General features: G+C 45.3%; 1 protein-coding gene and 1 long non-coding RNA gene across 2 annotated transcripts in view; both read left to right on the top strand.

Moving 5' to 3' along the window:
* Positions 1 to 8,494, top strand: part of LOC134345030 (uncharacterized) — a 33,158-nt gene extending 24,664 nt beyond the window's left edge. The window contains exons 2-3 of the long non-coding RNA XR_010017596.1: positions 2,292 to 2,394; positions 8,147 to 8,494. This is a non-coding gene — a long non-coding RNA (uncharacterized LOC134345030). The remainder of the gene's footprint in view (positions 1 to 2,291; positions 2,395 to 8,146) is intronic.
* A 117-nt stretch (positions 8,495 to 8,611) lies between these two features.
* On the top strand, positions 8,612 to 14,507 carry LOC134345029 (up-regulator of cell proliferation-like). The gene has a single exon (XM_063045163.1). It carries the CDS (start codon positions 8,654 to 8,656, stop codon positions 13,463 to 13,465), a length of 4,812 nt encoding a protein of 1,603 aa, XP_062901233.1. The 5' UTR covers positions 8,612 to 8,653; the 3' UTR covers positions 13,466 to 14,507.
* Positions 14,508 to 19,930: the final 5,423 nt, after the last annotated feature.

Below are 19,930 nucleotides of genomic sequence, written 5' to 3'. Positions count from 1 at the left end.
GCCTTAACAGTTAACATTACAGTTAATATTACTGAGAACTCTACACAATGTTCCAAAAAGCTTATGCCATCCATCCTACACTAACTTCTTAGCAACATGTTAAACTGTATAATCTTCCTACTTCTGGCATCACTGTCATGTAGCACAGGTAGCAATCCTGACATCACAACCCTACATGTCCTGCCCTTTAATTTATCACCCAACTCCCTGAAATCCCTATGCAGAACCTCGTCACCTGTCCTGCCCATGTCATTGGTACCTACAAGGATCACGACATCTGGCTGTTCACCCTCCCACTGAAGAATGCTGAAGACCCGATCCCAGATGTCCCAGACTCTGGCACCCAGAGGTAATGTAGCGTCTGGGAATCTCACTCCCACCCACAGAACCTCCTTTCTGTTCCCCTAAATAATGAGTCCCCTATCACCACAGCGTACCTCTTCTCCCCTCTTCCCTTCTGAGTCACAGATGCAGACTCAGTGCCAGAGACACGACCACTCTGACTCTCCTCTGTTAGGTCACTACCCCTTCCCCCCTCCTCCTGACAGTATCCAAAGTGATATACCTGTTCAGCGGGGTGGCCACAGGGGTTACTCTGCACTGTCTCCTTAACCCCCTTTCCCTTCCCGACTGTCACCCAGTTTCCTGTGTCCTGCACCTTGGGTGTAACTACCTCTCTATGTGTCCAATCTATCACCCCCTCAGCATCCTGAATGATCCAGAGTTCATCCAGTTCCAGCTCCAACTCCTCAATGCAGAGTGTTCGAAGCTGCAGCCGGATGCACTTCTCACAGTTGTAGCTGTCAGGGACACTGGAGATCTCCCTGCATTCACACATCCCACAAGAGGAGCATTCAGCTGTCCTGCCAGTTATCTCTGCTGTCCTGGCTGAGCAGATATAATGAAGGAAAGGGTAAAAACAACTTTACCTGCATCTTTCTTTCCTTTGCTTTCTCTGACTGAAGCCTCTCTTCACTGAAGCCTCAGAATCACCACTCTAACTCTGCCCACTCCAATGATGGCCGCTCTGCTTGCCCCTGCCTTCCTTTAATTTACTGTTGCTAATCAATCCCAAACGCCGATTGTTCGCTGGTCAGAGCTCAATTTTGCTGCGGCAATCTGCCACTGCCTGTCTCTACTTGGACAATGGACCTGAGTGAAAACTCCTCTTCGCAAACTTATGATGTTCGGAGTGGTCGCTGGTCAAAGCTCAGTTTGACTGTATCTGTAGATCAGAGACCCCAGGCTCCTTTATAACAGAATGAGGAGGCATGAGAAGGAAGAAGAATTTAAACTGTTATGCCGATGGTCTGGGAGAAGTTGCCCTCTGGCACTGTGTGATGTGAAGACTGGGGGATGGGGGGAGTGGGGACTGGGGGGGTGGGGGGGTGGGGACTGGGGGGTCGGGGGAGTGGGGGCCGGTTCAGCTCACTGTTCCGTGAGGTTTACTCATCTTCACACTGAACTGAGGCTGTAGTTGCAACTAACAGACTTCTGTAGACTCACCTTCAGCAACTTAATTTCTCAATGCTATTGCTTACTTTTATTTGTTTTTTTTTCTGCACATTCAGGTCATTGACAGTTTTCTTTTGTTTTGATGGATTCTTTGTGTTTCTTTTTCTGTGGCTGCCTGTAAGGAGACGAATCTCAAGGTTGTATAAAGTACCACCACCACTCCCTCCCTGTTCAGGATGTCCTGCAGACATCGGAAACATCCCTGCCCCTGGCACCAGGGAGACAACAGCTTTATAGAGACAGAAGAGACAGCAGATACTGGAATCTGGAGTGACAACAAACTGCTGGAGGATCTGAACAAGTCAGGCTGTATCTGTGTTGGGGGGGGGGAGAGGGTGGGGATCAATGTTCGACATTTTGGGTCTTGACACTGACAATTCCTTTCCCTCACAGATGCTGCTTGACCTGCTGAGTTCCTACAGCAGATTGTTTGTTATCCCATTTGAGAGGCTTGTTTACACCCAGTGAAAAGCCTGTCTACACCCGTTACAGCCGAGTCCCCTGTCACAACAGCTGTGCTTGTCTTTTCCCTCTCCGGCTGTGGTCCCACAAACGTTCCTGTTGCTCCTTTCCCCGGTTTCCACCTATTGCAGCAGGAACATTCCACTGGGCTGAGTTCTCCTGCCATGGACACCCTTGCACTGGGCCCTCTCTTCCTCCTGGACAGAGAACATACATCTCACATTCATTGAATGTATTGATTACACCAGCAAGGTTCTTCATCGATAAACACTGCCTGTTACAATGTAACATCCCTGCCTTTATCTTTATTTCAGTGAACAGCCCACCCTTGCTGCTCACCAATCAGCTGTTTCCACTGACACACATCACTTCCTGAATGGTGACATCACCTCCAGCTCTTCCAATGGTCTCGACAAGGTAGGTGGGCTCTAAATATGCAATGGTCTGTCCCACGTCTCTCCCCCAGGTCCTCCTCACTCACCTCTGCTGCCTTCTTAATTCCCCGAATCTGCACAGCATCATTGTTATAGAGCCTCTGGACCAACTTGTCCATTCAGAACAAGATTCCCATCTGAGCCAGTCCGATTTCCCTGCATTTTGCCCAGAGATCCACAGGTTCCTGTTATTTTATTTATTTATTTTGATATTCAGCGAGGAAGACACCCTTCCAGCCCTTCCAGCTGTGTCACCCTAGTAATACCCGAAACCCTTGGATTTATTCCTAACCTAATCACAGGACAATTTACAATGACCAATTAACCTACCCAGTATGGCTTGGGACTGTAGGAGGAAATGGGGGAACCTGGAGAATAACTATATATTCCACAGAAAGGATGTACAGTGAATCCTTACAGAATGTCATCACACTGTCCCCTATATTGGCTTCAATCTGCTCTTATGTCATCTGGTCTTATGGTCAAATTGTTTAGACTAGAAACATAGAAAACCTACAGCACATTACAGGCCCTTCGGCCCACAAAGTTGTGCCGTACATGTCCCTACCTTAGAAATTACTAGGCTTACCCATAACCCTCTATTTTTCGAAGCTCCATGTACCCATCCAAAAGTCTCTTCAAAGACCCTATCATATCCGCCTCCACCACCACTGCCGGCAGCCCATTCCACGCACTCACCACTCTCTGAGTAAAAAACTTACCCCTGACATCTCCATTTGTATAAATAATGAATAAAGCTCCCAGCACCAATCCTTGTGGTACTCCACTCATCACAGGTCTCCAGTCTAAGAAACACCTTCCTCTAGTTCCTTTCCTCACCCTCTGCTTCTTTCCATCAATCCAATTATGAATTGGTTGACTAAATCTTCAGAAAGCAAGATCGTGACGTCGTGTTCATGGACCGATCAGAAATCTGATGTAGAGTGAAAGAAGCTATTCCTGAAACATTGAGTTTTGGTCTTCAGGCTCCTGTACCTCTTCACTGATGGTGGTAAAGAGAAGATGGTAAAGATCTGTAATGATGGACGCTGCCTTCCTGAGGCATCACCTTTTGAAGATGTCCTCGATATTGGGAGGTTAGTGCCCGTGTTGGCACTGGCTGAGTTTACAACTTCCTGCAGTTTATTCCAAACCTGGTCATTGGCCTCTCCATACCAGGTGGTGATGCACCCAGTCAGAATGTTCTCCAGGAAAACTGCAAATGTCACTGCACTCTTTAAGAAGGGAGAGAGGCAAAAGAAAGGAAATTATAAGCCAGTTAGCCTGACTTCAGTGATTGTAAAGATGTTCGAGTTCATTACTAAGGAGGAAGTTTTGTGGGGTATTTGCAAGTACATGATAAAGTATGCCAAAGTCAGCATAGTTTCCTTCAGGAAAAATCTTGCCTGACAAATCTGTTGGAATTCTTTTAGGAAATAACAGGCAGGATAGACAAAGGAGAGTCAATGAATGTTGCTTACTTGGAGTTTCAGAAGGCTTTTCACAAGGTGCTACACATGAGGCTGCTTAATAAGATAAAAGCTTCTGGTGCTACAGGAAATATACAAACATGGAGAGAAGTCTGGCTGTTTGGCAGACTTTGGAAAGTCAAAGTGAGAGCCTTTGGAAACTTACCAAGTCTCTTCAAACTCCGAACGAGGTATCGATGCAAACATGCTTTCTTTGTAATTGCATCAACGTGTTAAGCCAAGTATAAATTCTCTAAAATTTTAACACCCAGAAACTTGAAACTGTTCACCCTTTCCACTGCTGATCCCTCTATCTTAAAACAGATGAACAGAGTTAGGCCATTCAGCCCATCGAGACTGCTCAACCATTCTGTCATGGCTGATTTATTATCCCTGTCAACCCCTTTCTCCTGCCTTCTTCTCATAACCCTTGATGCCCTGACTAATCAACAACATATCAAACTCAGCTTTAAATACACTCAGTGACTTGGTCTCCACAGCTGACTGTGGCAATGAATTCCACAGATTCACCTCTCTCTGGCTGAAGAAATTCCTCCTCATTTTGATTCTAAATAAACAATCCTGTATTTCAGAGTCTGTAGCCTCAAGTCCTACATTTCCCAAAGTAGGAAACATCTTCTCCACATAGGCCTCCATTCAATGAGATCCCCTCTCCACATTCCTCTAAACTCCAGTGAGTACAGGCCAAGAGTTCCTCCTGCATTAACCCTTTCGTTCTTGTCCCTTTGCATACTGTATTTTTAAATTTTCTCCTCATTTAGAACATAGTCACACCTTTATTCCTTCTACCAAAGTGCATGACCATATACTTTCTAACACAGTATTCCATCTCTGAATGCTTTGACCATTTTCTGAATCTATCTGAGTCCTTCTACACCCCCCGCTTCCTCAACACTGCCTGCACCTATCTTCTTATCGTCTGCAAACTTGATCACTTCTGTAAAAAGCAGTGTTCCGAATACCAATTCCTATGAAACACAACTAGTCACTAGCACCTTTATTCCGACGCTTTTCCTCCTGCCAAACAGCCAGACTTCTCTCCATGTTTGTATATTTCCTGTAACACCAGAAGCTTTTATCTTATTAAGCAACCTCATGTGTAGCACCTTGTGAAAAGCCTTCTGAAACTCCAGGTAAACAACATTCATTGACTCTCCTTTGTCTATCCTGCCTGTTATTTCCTAAAAGAATTCCAACAGATTTGTCAGGCAAGATCTTTCCTGAAGGAAACTATGCTGACTTTGGCCTACTTTATCATGTGCTTCCAAATACCCCAAAACCTCATCCTTAATAATGAAATCAAACATCTTTACAATCACTGAAGTCAGGCTAACTGGCTTATAATTTCCTTTCTTTTGCCTCTCTCCCTTCTTAAAGAGTGCAGTGTCATTAGCAATTTTCCAGTCAAAGTTCAAAGTTTTCTTTCTTTCATTATTGACTGACAAATAAGTAGAATCGGCCCATCTGGCCTTTTGAGCCATTCCAGTCAGCAACTGAAAACCTCATCCTTAAAATTTAACCCTAGCCTAATCATAGGGCAATTTACAATGACCAATTAACCCATCAAGAGGTACATCTTTGGAGTTTTGGAGGAAACCCCGAGAAAACCCATATGGTCATGGGGAGAACATGCAAACTCCTTGCAGAAAGCAATGGGAATTGAAGAAATATCATCGAATCAATGAAAGACCCAGCAGGATGGACAAACAACCAATGTGCAAATAACAAAAAAATAACTGTACAGAAACAGAATAAAGAAGAAATGATAATAAAAATAAATAAGCAACAAATATCGGGAAACGAGATGAAGAGTCTTTGCAAGTAGGTTGTGGGAACTGTTCAGTGATGGGGTGAGAGAGGTTGAGGGAAGTTATCCCCACTGAATCAAGAGTCTATTGTGTGGATAGCCAGATGAATTTTCCCAGGGCTGAAATGGCTAACAAAAGGGAGCATAGTTTAGTTTTAAGGTGCTTGGAAATTGGTAACATTTCTTTGTCCCACATGGTCTAAGTTCATCACCCTTGTCCTTGATACTTCTTGCACTAAAATAGACATACTTCAACCCATTTCACTGACTGCAATTTTTTACCAACTGCCCCATCCTCAGTTCCATGACTACAGTTCCGATCCCTCTGCCAAATTAGTTTAAACCCTCCCCATCCGCTCTAGTAACCTGCCCACAGGGATATTTGTCTCCTTCAGGTTCAAGTGTAACCCGTCCTTTTTGTACAGGTCATACCTTCCCCAGAAGCGATCTCAATGATCCAGGAATCTGAACCCTTGCCCCCTGCACCAGTTCCTCAGCCACTCATTCATCAGTACTGACTTCCTATTCCTGCCCTGACTAACATGTGGCACTGGGAGTAATGCAGACATTGCTCCTTGGAGATGCTGCTCTGCAGCTTCTTCCTGAACTCCCTGTACTCACTGCACAGGACCTCCTCCCCCTCTCTACCCACATCATTGATACAGATGTGCACCACCATCTCTGGCTGCTCACCCTCCCTCTTGAGAATATTCTGCAGCCACTCTGAGACCTCCTTGACCCCAGCACCTGGGAGGCAACACCCCATCCTGGCATCTTTTTCTTGGCCACAGAACCCCCTGTCTGTCCCATTAACCATCGAGTTTCCTATCCCTATCGCTCTTCCTGGCTGTACCCTTCCCCGGTGATCTCAGACTCTGCCACAGTGCCACTGGCCTGGCTGCTGCTATGCCCTGATAGGTCATACCCCCACAGCATTATCCAAAGGGTTACACTTGTTGTGAGGGGAAAGGTCACAGGGGAACCCTGCACTGACTGACAGCTCTCTTTACTCCTCCTGGTGGTCACCCATCTCGTATCTGAAGCCTGCACTCTGGGTGTGACCACCTCAATAAAAGTCTCATCCATGAGATTGTCAGCCTCCTCGATTGTCCTGAGTAAATCTAACTCCAGCTCCAGTTCCTTGCCCTGGTCAGTCAGGAGCTGAAGTAGGATGTGCCTCCTGTGGATATAGTCACAGGGAGATTGTTATCTCCGCAATCCAACATCCCACAGGAGGAGCATTCCACTGCCTGAACTACCACCCTGCCTACACTTGTTATACCTTTGGTTCCAGTTTCTTAAGCTTAAGTTCTACAATCTACTAAATAATTCCAAATGACTCAGCACCCCCAGCCACTGCCTCATCTTGCAAAGCCTGTTGAGCCACAGCCTGACCACTCTAACATTGTCCCACACACACAATGGCTGTTCCAATTGCATCTTGCTTCTTTTTATTGGCCCTTGCTGAGTTACTCATAACTCAAGCAATTTCCCACTTCCGACAGTTCTGGTCGCTTTTTAAACCTGGTGTGTAAAGTTCCCAAGGAACTGTCTCCAACTCACTACACAATTGTGCACTCAGCAGACATGTCCCAACAGGTCCCAGTTGTTTTTTACAACTGGTGCATAAAATCCACAATGAGCTGTCTCCAACTCACTCTGTGATCTCCCACCCGGCAAATTCATGAATCATTGGGATATCTTCTGGGGAAGGCATAACCAGAACAAAAGGATGGGTTACACCTGAACTTGAGAGCGACCGATATCCTCGCCAGTTAGTTTGCTGGAGGTTGTTGAGGAGGGTTCAAACTAATTCGTAAGGGTGATGGGAACAACAGTAATAGGTGAGAGGGTGGGACAGTTGGTGTACAGTTAGACGCAACGTGTAGAGAGACTGTGAGGAAAGACACAAAGTTGACAGGGCAAAATTGCAGTCAGTGGATGGGTTGATTTGTGTCCACTTCAATGCAAGATCTAGTTGGAACAAGTGTGATGAACTTGGAGCACAGGTCAGTCGTTGGAACTATGAAATGGTGGCCATTATTGGTACAAATTGGCACCAATGGTATAGGTAGATAATGTGAAGAGGTTCTAAAAAGAGATTTTAGGGAGCTGGGTAATTTGAAAAACAGGTCCTCCACTTTGCTGTAATGTTCTGGTTCTATGTTCTGTTTGTGTGGAGACTTGGACATTTACCTCATCATGGTCATGAACTGCCCACCCCTTACAGTCGGCCTGTACCCTGGTCCTAGACTCATTACCCAGTGGGACATCCTCCCTGTATCCAGCAATGTTAAACTCTGTACTCATTTCAGTGAGATCACATCTCATTCTTCTAACCCCCAGTGAACAGAGGGCTGGTCTACTCAACTTCCCCTGCAATGACAGAGTCACCAACACATGGACCTGAAACACTGACCCTGTTTCTCTCTCCACAGATACTGCCTGACATGCTGACTATTTCAAGGATTCTCTGCTATCAACTCAGGAAAAAATTCTGCAGAATTTTTATTACACTCCCTCGAGAGAAAGTGCATCATTCATTTACTAAGGACAAGTTTGTACCCAGACTTCCTGGTGTGGTGTCATCAAACCAGGTATAATTGTGGTGACTATCTCTAGGTTGCTGTGGTGATCCCCTACTGACTACTCAGTACACACTGTACCAGGACAACGAGTCCTGACAGAGGATCACCAGCCAGAGGTACGGAACCATTCAGCCCTGTGATCCTGGGATAGGAATTGTGTGTTCCAATAGGACATCAGGCACAGCAAATATCCTGGACAGGAATTGAGTCAAAACAATAAATCATTGGAAAGGAGTTTTACCTTCTTGGGAATTTCAGAAATTCACACCTATCTTCAAAGCACACACCCGCCCACCCCCCGCCACCGCTGGGAAAGATAACACAGATTCCAGGAGAACACAGAGCATATTGGAGACGATGACGAGCATTTTACCAGCTGGAAATAATGAGTCTGAAAATCTCAGCCTCCCACAAATTGTAAAGGATTTGGGATTACAGAATCATTATCCTCACAAACTGTCTCTTCAGACTGTGCAGGAGGTGTCCCTGGATATACTGGACGACAGCAAACCAACTCGTGCAGAAGATCTTCCTTGGCGATTTCTCCGAAGGATCCTCTCAGCCAATTCACTGGCGAGGAATCCCGAATGGCCACCTCATCTGTCCTCAGACGGTGAGGATGATGATGATGAAGACTTCAGTGATTTCTTTGAAGTTAGGGGACCAGAGGATGATGGGATGAATCCTCTGGATATCATTGCTGCCATTTTCCTCTGTGCTGACCACTTTCTCCAGCAGGAACTGATGCTGAAGATGTCTCTGTGCCAGTTTGCATTACCCTTTCTGATGCCAGACTCACACAGTCACCCCATGGACAGGGTGAGGGGACACACAGAAGGGTCTGGTGCCACCCTTCTCCTCTGGGCCATGAGGCCCATTGTTAAAACATGGTGCCCACATTCTCCTACAGACAGCAGCCCCATTGTGGAGGTGCCCATCGTGACAGCAGCCATGCCAACGGTGTCCTTCCTCAGACTGGGAAGGTGCACAGTGTCCAAATCCCGAATCCTGAATCTCACCCTGAGTCAGGCACAGCTGCAGCAGAACATCTTCCTGCACTCCGAGATGGAATGTGGGAATGTGCCCCGCAGGATATCCGATGGAATGGCTGAGATCAGCTGGTATCTCCCTTCTGGGAAGAGTAACACGGATATTTTCCCAGAGGCTGCTGCATTCATTAACCTCCGAGGTGATGCTGAAACTTTCCAGGGAAATGCTCGGTTTCTGGCGAAAGTATCTGCTGCTCTTTTTATTTTCATTGACGTTATCGGTGAGAAGGAAAGAGAATTCCTCACCTCTCTCACACAATCACCAGCAAAACTCTTTCTCATAGTCAATCAGCAACACATAACTCGTGAACAGGTAAAGAAACTGTTCAAAGATCTAAAGTTAAAACGTCAACAATGGATTCTTTGGGCAAATGTAAATGAGGCTAAACTTGCAGAGATAGTTTGTTATCAGATCAATCAAGTAATTCTAATGAGGGACAGGGACCAGACCTTGCTGAGCCTGGAGCAAATGGCTGACATTGCGATGGAAAGTGGGATTGAGGTCGATGAACGTCAACCTGAAATACAACGAGCCAAGGAACTGACCAAAATACTGGACAGACTTGATTCGGGAGACATTACTGGGTATAAAAGGAGAGTGTTGCCCTTCCATGGAGAGCCCTGGCAAGGGTTGTCCAAAATTGAAAAAGAGAAATCTCGGATGAAACTCCGTAGGGACAAAACCACAGAAGTGTATAACCAGGAACTGGACCAGGAGATGAACAGAATCCGGGAAGCTCAGCTCAGACAGAGTCTGTCGGAAGAGATGCGGCTGTTCATTGAACACCTCACCCGTCATGGTGGGGCTGACAGAGCCATTTCCCTACAGTGGCTGAAGCTGGAGCTGGACAGTAAATCACGGGAAGTTATGGCAGGATTGTGTAGAATTTATAAAGAACTGTGCAAAGACTCAAAACAGAAGGTGAAGGAACTGAAGGAGTTGGATCAGAAGATGTCTGATAGTTCCCTGGGACTCAAGCATTTCATGAGGGAACTTGGCCAGGTTTATGAACTTTCAGTGACAGGACACAAAGTCACCCGAAGGACACAGATCCACCCAAAGGTGTCGCAGTTCCCAGGTGTTGCTGCTGAACTGTTGCTGGAAGGGTTCCCATTGGAACTCATCGATGGAGATGTTTCCAACGTTCCCATTCCATGGATCAGAGCCGTACTCACAGAAGTTGCTGACAAAGTGGGAAGAGCTTGCCGAGTGTTTGTGCTGACGGTGATTGGAGTTCAGAGCACGGGCAAGTCCACACTCCTCAACACAATGTTCTGTTTGCGGTTTGCTGTGAGCAGCGGCCGATGTACTCGAGGGGCCTACATGCAGTTGATCAAAGTCACAGGGAGCCTGGCCAAGGAGCTGGGCTGTGAGTTCATCCTGGTCATTGACACAGAGGGGCTGAGAGCCCCAGAACTCGCAACACTGACAGACAGCTACGAGCATGACAATGAGCTGGCAACGTTCGTGGTTGGATTAAGCAACCTAACATTGGTAAACATCGCGATGGAAAATCTGTCAGAGATGAAAGATACTTTACAGATTGTTGTTCATTCCTTAATCCGCATGAGGGAGACAGGAAAAGGGCTAAGGTGCATATTTGTGCACCAGAACGTTGGCGATGTGAGTGCTCACAATCAGAATCTGAGAGGCCGTCAGAAACTCCTGGAACAGCTGGATAAGATGACAGCTGCTGCAGCAAAGCTGGAGAAGGTAGACCGAGTAACGTTCCGTGATGTGATGGACTATGATGCTGACAAGGACAACTGGTACATCCCTGGTCTGTGGCATGGTACACCCCCAATGGCTGCAGTCAGCACCGGCTACAGTGAACACGTCTCCCAACTGAAGAAGAACCTAATTCAGTGTCTAATCCAACAGAGAAAATCCCAAGGAGCTTTCACTATCCCGGACTTTATCAAATGGATGGCTGGGCTTTGGGAGCAGGTGAAACATGAAAATTTCATTTTCAACTTCCAGAACAGTCTGTTTGCAGAGGCTTACAACCACCTGTCCGTGAAGTACAAGGACTGGGAGTGGGAACTCCACAAATTCACTCACTCCTGGGGAAATGATGCTGAAAACAGAATCAGCAATGCCAGAGGAGATCTCACTGAACTGCTCCATAATCTGGAGGGGGAGATCAGGACAGAGATGAACAAAAGGGAGAGTGACACTCTGGATAAACTACAAGCTCTGTATGAAAGTGGGGCTGATAACGTGCATCTGATGGAGAAATACAGAGAGGAATTTAAGCTCAGTATCTCCAGTTTATGCAGCCGACTTCAGCACGATTCAATGCAGAGATGTAGAGATGCCGTGAATAGACGGGTGGGACTGCAGGGAGTGGATAATATTTGGAATAACTTTCACAAGGAGATTGGAGAACAGGTCAAGGAGCTTTTACGGAAGTGTAAAGCAGCAAATCGGGTGTTGGATGAACGGGAATTGCAAAATGAATTTGACAGGATGTGGGAAGTTACACTCTCTCAGCTGGAGTATCAGCCCTGTAGAGAAAGAAACATCGAACTAGAGATTGAAAATCTTCTCAGAGAGGAAACAAAAACTCAAGGGAGAGTCATTAATGAAAGACTGAAACATGAAAATCTCTGTAAACTGGGGACCCTGTACCTTCACATTGAAGAGAAACACATCAACGTGTCATGTTGGAGACAGGGGGCGGGTAAACTCATTCCATTCGGATTGAAATCAGATCTCGATGAAGCAGCAATGATTACAAAGCCCATCGAGGATGAATGCATACATTGGATCACTGACATCACAAAAATAGATATGGATTATGACAATAAATATTGCATTGAACTTTTGAAAATGATAGAGGAAAAACTTGACAATATTTCACATCAATACTTTTCAATGTCTGAGGTTTTCAAGGCTGAGTTTAAACTTCACCTGTGTGGTTACGCTGTACCAAGATTCCAGCAGATGCACAGGAGGTTCATCCACAAACACGACCCACGGAGAAGACTGGAAAACATGAAGAGTAAATACTTTGATCTCTTCATGGATATTTACACAGAGCAGGATGAGAACCAGAGACAAGCAGAACGATTTGCACGATATTGTTTCTTGCCAGCTCTCCGAGACGCCACCCTCAAGACTCTCAGCGTGAAAATCATGGATGATATGAGAAAACACGACCCTGAGCGAAATTACAGTCTCCGCAACAACTTCACTGTGGCCCTCCTGGTCCACCTGAAACAAACACAAGAATTTGATAAATATCTCTGGTACATCACTGACTTTGAGAATTTCGCCAAAGACTGGCTCCATCAGCAAGTTATTAAACATTGCAAGACAGAACGCGATGGAGAGAGCACATTTACCCGTCTGGCTAAAGAAATCCTCACTGAGATCACTGGGCAAGCTAAGGACATTGTTCAGGATGCAGTGAAACAGAACTTTGCTGGAAATGCTCAGAGTTTCCTAAACACGTTTGTTGAAAAGTTTAGCACAAGAATCTCGATGCCCAAAGATGAGATGAAACTCGTTCTGTTTCAGAGTGGCAGTGATGGCAAGAAATGTGCAGAAGCCATTCTGCCATGTATTGAAGAGGTGGAGCAGGATCTCCTCAGTGAGGTAAAAGACTGGGATGTCGAAGAAACGATTGAAGAATTATCCATTAAACCCAGGGAGGAGTTGTTCAAAGGGTTATTCAATTGTACAAAGCAATGTCCTTTCTGTGGGGTTTTCTGTGACTCAGAGACCCCGGTACACTCACAACACTCCTGTAAGCAGCACAGACCTGAAGGGCTCAACGGGTATCGATGGGCAGGCAGTGAACGTCTTGCAATGGATATCTGCACAGCTTCAGTCACAAGTGATGCAAAATTCCGAAATAAAGACACAAATGAGAAATTCTATGCCTGCAAGGATTATCGAACAGTCAATGATTACTACAAATCCTGGATTATCCAACAGGAAGTTTCCGCACAGGCAGCGTCCTATTGGAAGAAGGTTTTCTACACTTTCAATAAGCAGTTTGCTGATGTATACAAAGCAAAGCCTGCAAAGATCGATGGAAGCTGGAACATTGACTGGGATGTGGTGAGGGAAGAAATGAACAAGACATATAATACAACCATTCAGTCTCTTTAAATGGCGTTACTCGGTGAGAGACAAAGGGAAACGGTCTTCTTAGGGATTGGACAGAGAAAATCACAGTGTGTTCAAATTCAAATCCAATCTCAAATCATCAAAATAATTAGCAGAGCAGAAGGAATGTTTCATTCCTACGTTCATGGTCCTGCCCTCATGGTCAATAAAGGAGAAAGGCAGTAGTGATAGGGAACTCTTGTCAGGGGGTCAGAGAGGCAATTCTGTGGACGCAGAAAAGAAACCCAGACAGTAGTTTGCCTCCCAGGTGCAATGGTCCGGGATGTTTCAGATCGTGTCCAAGATATCCTGCAGTGGGAGGGAGAACAGCCAGAGGTTGTGGTACATATTGGTACCAATGATATAGGTAGGAAAAGGCAAGAGGTCCTGAAAAGTTCTATTTTAACTTCATTGGTCCACAGAACTTGTTTCCAAATGCATCAGACTTGTTTAGACTTTAATTGATTAAGTTAAAATTGAACTTACTGGCCGCAATGAGCAAAGGTATATTTGGAGGAAAAAAGGTGCATGAAAAGAGTACTTCTCCAACTGTTACGCACTGGGGTGGATCGACCATGCTTTGGGCTTGTGTTGCAGCCAGTGGCATGGGGAACATTTACTGGTAGAGGGAAGAATGAATTCAATTAAATACAGCAAATACTGGAAGCAAACATCACACCTTCTGTAAGAAAGCTGAAGATGAAAAGAGGATGGCTTCTACAACAGGATAATGATCCTAAACACACCTCAAAATCCACAATGGACTACCTCAAGAGGCACAAGCTGAAGGTTTTGCCATGGCCCTCACAGTCCCCTGACCTAAACATCATCGAAAATCTGTGGATAGACCGCAAAAGAGCAGTGCATGCAAGACAGCCCAAGAATCTCACAGAACTAGAGGCCTTTTGCAAGGAAGAATGGGCGAAAATCCCCCAAACAAGAACTGAAAGACTCTTAGCTGGCTACAAAAAGCATTTACAAGCTGTGATACTTGCAAAGGAGGTGTTACTAAGTACTGACCATGCAAGGTGCCCAAACATTTGCATCTGGCCCTTTTCCACTTTTGTTATTTTGAAACTGTAAAAGATGGGAATAAAAAAATAATCTTACTTAAGATATTAAAGAAATGTGTCATCTTTAACTTTATGCCTTTTGGAAATCAGGTCATCTTTTACTTAGCTATTCACAGTAACAGAAATTTTGACCAGGGGAGCCCAAACTTTTGCATTCCACTGTAAGTCAGAGCTGCCATCCCAGGAACCAGTCAGATGAAGCTTTGATGCTCTCACGCTGTGCCAGTTACATCTTTTACAGACAAGGACACTAACCCTTTCCCCAGTACCCTGGGTGCAGTCACACAGAGACTCTCTATAGTCACAGTGAGTCATCATTCCTCAAATCCCCTTGCATTAAAGGCCAACGTTTCCATCTTACCTGCCTGCAGTCTGTGCATGTTGGCTGCCAGTGACCGGTGAACAAGGTCACCCAGGTCCCTGTGAACGTGAACATTCCCCAGTCCCTCACTATTTAAACAATGGTCAGTGTTTCTGTTTCTCTCCCCATTTTCTACACTGGCTCCATCTGTCCTGCTGTTGTCCGCTCAGTGATTGTCTTTATCCCCTTGCAGTCTCTTTGCCCCTCATCTCTACTCACTTTCCCATTTCGGTAAACTTTTGGTCTCCTCAGGCAAGTAACTGACTGTGAATAACTGGGACCCAAGCCCTGAACCCTGTCTGAAACACCCCACGGATTACAGACCAGTCAATAGACAATAGACAATAGGTGCAGGAGTAGGTCATTCAGCCCTTTGAGCCAGCACCACCATTCACTGTGATCATGGCTGATCATCCACAATCAGTATCCAGTTCCTGCCTTATCCCCATAACCTTTGATTCCGCTATCTTTAAGAGCTCTATCCACCTCTTTCTTGAAAGCATCCAGAGACTTGGCCTCTACAGTCTTCTGGGGCAGAGCATTCCGGGAATAAGAGGGTTAACATATGAGGAACATTTGCCCGCTCTTGGGCTGCATTCTTTGGAGTTTAGAAGAATGAGGGGAGACCTCATAGAAACATTTCGAATGTTGAAAGGCATGGACAGAGTGGATGTGGCAAAGTTGTTTCCCATGATGGGGGAGTCTAGTACGAGAGGGCATGACTTAAGGATTGAAGGGCGCCCATTCAGAACAGAAATGCGAAGAAATTTTTTTAGTCAGAGGGTGGTGAATCTATGGAATTTGTTGCCACGGGCAGCAGTGGAGGCCAAGTCATTGGTGTATTTAAGGCAGAGATCGATAGGTATCTGAATAGCCAGGGCATCAAAGGTTATGGTGAGAAGGCGGGGGAGTGGGACTAGATGGGAGAATGGATCAGCTCATGATAAAATGGCAGAGCAGACTCGATGGGCCGAATGGCCAACTTCTGCTCCTTTGTCTTATGGTCTTATTCCACATATCCACCACTCTCGGGGTGAAAAAGTTTTTCCTCAACTCCGTTCTAAATGGCCTACCCCTTATTCTTAAACTGTGGCCTCTGGTTCTGGACTCACCCATAAGCAGGAACATGCTTTCTGCTTCCAGCGTGTCCAATCCCTAAGTAATCTTATATGTTTCAATAAGATCCCTCTCATCCTCCTAAATTCCAGAGTATACAAGCCCAGATGCTCAAATCTATCAACATATGACAGTCCCACCATTCCGGGAATTAACCTTGTGAACCTACACTGCACTCCCTCAATAGCAAGAATGTCCTTCCTCAAATTTGGAGACCAAAACTGCACACAGTACTCCAGGTGTGGTCTCACCAGGACCCTGCACAGCTGCAGAAGGACCTCTTTGCTTTTATACTCCATTCCCCTTGTTATGAAGGCCAGCATGCCATTAGCTTTCTTCACTGCCTGCTGTACTTGCATGCTTGCTTTTAGTCACTGATGTACAAGAACAACTAGATCTTGTTGTGCTTCCCCTTTTCCTAACTTGACTCCATTTAGATAATAATCTACCTTTCTGTTCTTACCACCAAAGTGGATAACCTCACATTTATCCACATTAAACCACATCTGCCATGCATCTGCCCACTCACCCAGCCTGTCCAAGTCACCCTGCATTCTCATAACATCCTCCCCACATTTCACACTGCCACCCAGCTTTGTGTCATCGACAAATTTACTAATGTTACTTTTAATTCCCTCATCTAAATCATTAATGTATATTGTAAACAGCTGCAGTCCCAGCACTGAACCCTGCGGTACCCCACTGGTCACCGCCTGCCATTCCAAAAGGGACCCGTTAATCGCTACTCTTTGTTTTCTGTCAGCCAGCCAATTTTCAATCCATGTCAGTACTCTGCCCCCAATACCATGTGCTCTAATTTTGCCCACTAATCTCCTATGTGGAACTCTATCAAAGGCTTTCTGAAAGTCCAGGTACACTACATCCACTGGCTCTCCCTTGTCCATTTTCGTAGTTACATCCTCAAAAAATTCCAGAAGATTAGTCAAGCATGATTTCCCCTTGGTAAATCCATGCTGACTCGGACCGATCCTGTTACTGCTATCCAGATTTGTCATAATTTCATCTTTTATAATTGACTCCAGCATCTTTCCCACCACCAACGTCAGGCTAACCGGTCTATAATTCCCTGTTTTCTCTCTTCCTCCCTTCTTGAAGAGAGGGACATCAGCCACCCTCCAATCCATAGGAACTGATACTGAATCTATAGAACATTGGAAAAGTATTACCAATGTGTCCATGTGAGAAGGACCCATTCCTTCCTACCATTTCCTTTCTCTACATTAACCAATGTTCAGTCCATGCTGGAAATCTCTCCCAGTTCCAAGTGCTCTTGTCTTCTCTTCCCAACTCCATGTGCTCTAAACTTGTTCTCCAATCTCCAGTGAGAGACCTTCTCAATAACCTCCTGAAAATCCAAATACATCAAATCTACTGGTGCCCCCTGAACGACTTCACTCGATACTCCCCCAAAGACCAGTCAAATGTGACTTCCATTTCATTAATCCATGCTGACTCGACTCACTCCTAATATTTCCCACCGACCTTGAAATCACATCCTTCGTTATAGATTCCACCATTTCTCCGAATGCCAGTGACAGGCTAACAGTTTGGTAGCTCACTGTTTTCTCTCTGCCTCCACTCTGGAGGAGTTCAGAGAGTCTGTGGTCTGGTGACCTGACCCACTGAGTTCCAGCAGCTCATTTTTCATCCCAGATTCCAGTCACTGCAGACCCGTGTGTTCCCAGCAGACATCACTGAGTAGTTTCAGCAGGCAGCTCATTCCCTTCAGCACATTGAATAAAGCACTCTGCTCACACACTGTTTCTCCTCCTTCAGATGCTGCCTGACCTGCTGAGCATTTCCAGATTTCCAGCCTCTGCAGTTCTTTCATTGTCACTGACTCTGTTTGACCGTGTGAGATTTTCTAAATACCTTGTCATCGTTCCTTCAGTGTGTGTTCAGCATTTACCCAGTGACAGACATCAAGACACTGAGTTTCCTGCTTTCTACCTGCGTCCTTTCTGAAATGGGATCCTTACATTTGTAGTTTTCCAATCAGCTGGGTCCATTCCAGAATCTGGGAAATCCTGAAACATCCGAACAAACTGAAACTCCAACATTGGAACATGGAACAGTGTGTCACAGTACAGGCCTTTTCCCCATGAGATTGTGCCAACACTTTAAACAACTCCAAGATCAATCTAACCCCTCCCTCCCACATAGCCCTCCACTGTCCTATCACCCATGTGCCCAAGAGACTATTAAATGCCCCCAATGTATCTGCCTCTACCACCACCCCAGGAGTGTGTTCCACACACCCACTACTCTCTGTGTAAAAATAACTTACATCTGAAATCTCTCCTGTACTTTCCTCCCAACACTTTAAAGTTATGCCCCTCGTATTAGCCACTTCACCCTGAGGAAAAGTCTTTTACAAAGATGCTCAATATAGATCTGATAAATAAATGTGAATGTCTGAGAGCTTTGGGAAGAAATGTATAAAAAGGTGCCGGACAAGATCACCGACAGCACTGACTCCGGAGACAACCAGTGAAGAAGACCCTGAGTCAGGGACTCGGAGAAGAACTCACGGTGAACCCTGGCCAGGCTCATCTGGGGTAGGGAACACCTGAACAGGGGCGCTGGGTTTTGGGAGTTGTGAAAGTAAACTAAAGAGATGTGTAACTAAATAGTTAACATTTGAACTGTGTAATCACTCCTTGAACATATCCTGATCAATAAAGACAACAGTTATTGGGCAGTCATCGTCTGGTATGTTCTATCATGTGTTGTCTTTAACTGGGAATAGGGTTCACCAGTGAAGTTCACTTTGTGATCAGAAAACCGTAGAAATGTCGAGCTAAATGTGAGTCAAAATACAACAGTCCAATCCTAGAGGGGTGAGGGTGGAGTTTAAAGGAGATGAGTCTGAGATTCAGTACGTGGGAGAGGCTGGAAGCAGGGAGTGAACAAGATCCTCGTCACTCGGGACCAGGGGGAGTTCTTACATTCACATTATCTAATGGTTCAAGGCTGGAGATACAACTGGCTGCTGTGACATTGCTGAGTTCAATAAGGTCAATGTTTCAGAACTTGTACCTGTTGAAATACAGACATACTCCAGAGTATCAGAGTACCCTTCCAATAACTTTCCACTGTCTGCACCCTCCCTGATCTATACCGATGAGTAATATTTATTTAAGATCTCTCTCAGACTGCGGTGACCTTGCTGTGTTCACAAAAGGTCAACGTTTCAGAACTTGTACCTGTGGAAATGACTCTTTGTTGTTCTGGGCCCAGATATCACTGTGACTCTGTAACTGTGCTCAAGTCTGGAATGCTGAATGGGTAGACTGGAATTAAATCTGCCTCGTTACGATCTTGCCCTTTATTTATCTACAATGCACTTTCTCTGTAGCTGTTACACTTTATTCTGCATTCAGTGACAAACAAGAGAAAATCTGCAGATGCTGGAAATACAATCAAATGTGTGTTCTGCATTCAGTTATTGTTTTACATTGATCTACCTCAATGCACTGTGAAAAAGTGTTATACAAACTCTAAGGTCTTCGGGTGGATAAGTCACCTGGGCCACATTGTTTGTCAATGATTTAGATAATGGAATTGATGGCTTTGTGGCAAAGTTTGCGGATGATACGAAGATAGGTGGAGGGGTAGGTCGTGCTGAGGAAGCAATGTGATTGCAGCAGGACTTAGACAAATTGGAAGGATGAGCTAAAAATGTGGCAGGTGGAATACAGTGTTAGGAAATGTATGATAATTCCTTTTGGTAAAAAGAACAATAGTGCAGACTATTATCTAAATTGGGAGAAGGTTCAAACATCACGGGTGCAGAGGGACTTGGGAGTCCTCGTGCAAGACTCCCAGAAGGTTAATTTACAGATTGAGTCTGTGGTAAGGAAGGCAAATGCAATGTTGACATTTATTTCAATGGGA

The sequence above is a fragment of the Mobula hypostoma genome, chromosome 4, assembly GCF_963921235.1.
Source record: "Mobula hypostoma chromosome 4, sMobHyp1.1, whole genome shotgun sequence".
NCBI classification, from domain to species: domain Eukaryota; kingdom Metazoa; phylum Chordata; class Chondrichthyes; order Myliobatiformes; family Myliobatidae; genus Mobula; species Mobula hypostoma.
The sequence above is the reverse complement of the archived record's forward strand: the minus strand, read 5'-3'. Positions and strand labels throughout refer to the sequence as shown.

Excerpts from the sequence above, each read along its gene's own strand:
- LOC134345029 (XM_063045163.1), top strand. The coding sequence starts at position 8,654 with ATGACGAGCATTTTACCAGCTGGAAATAATGAGTCTGAAAATCTCAGC.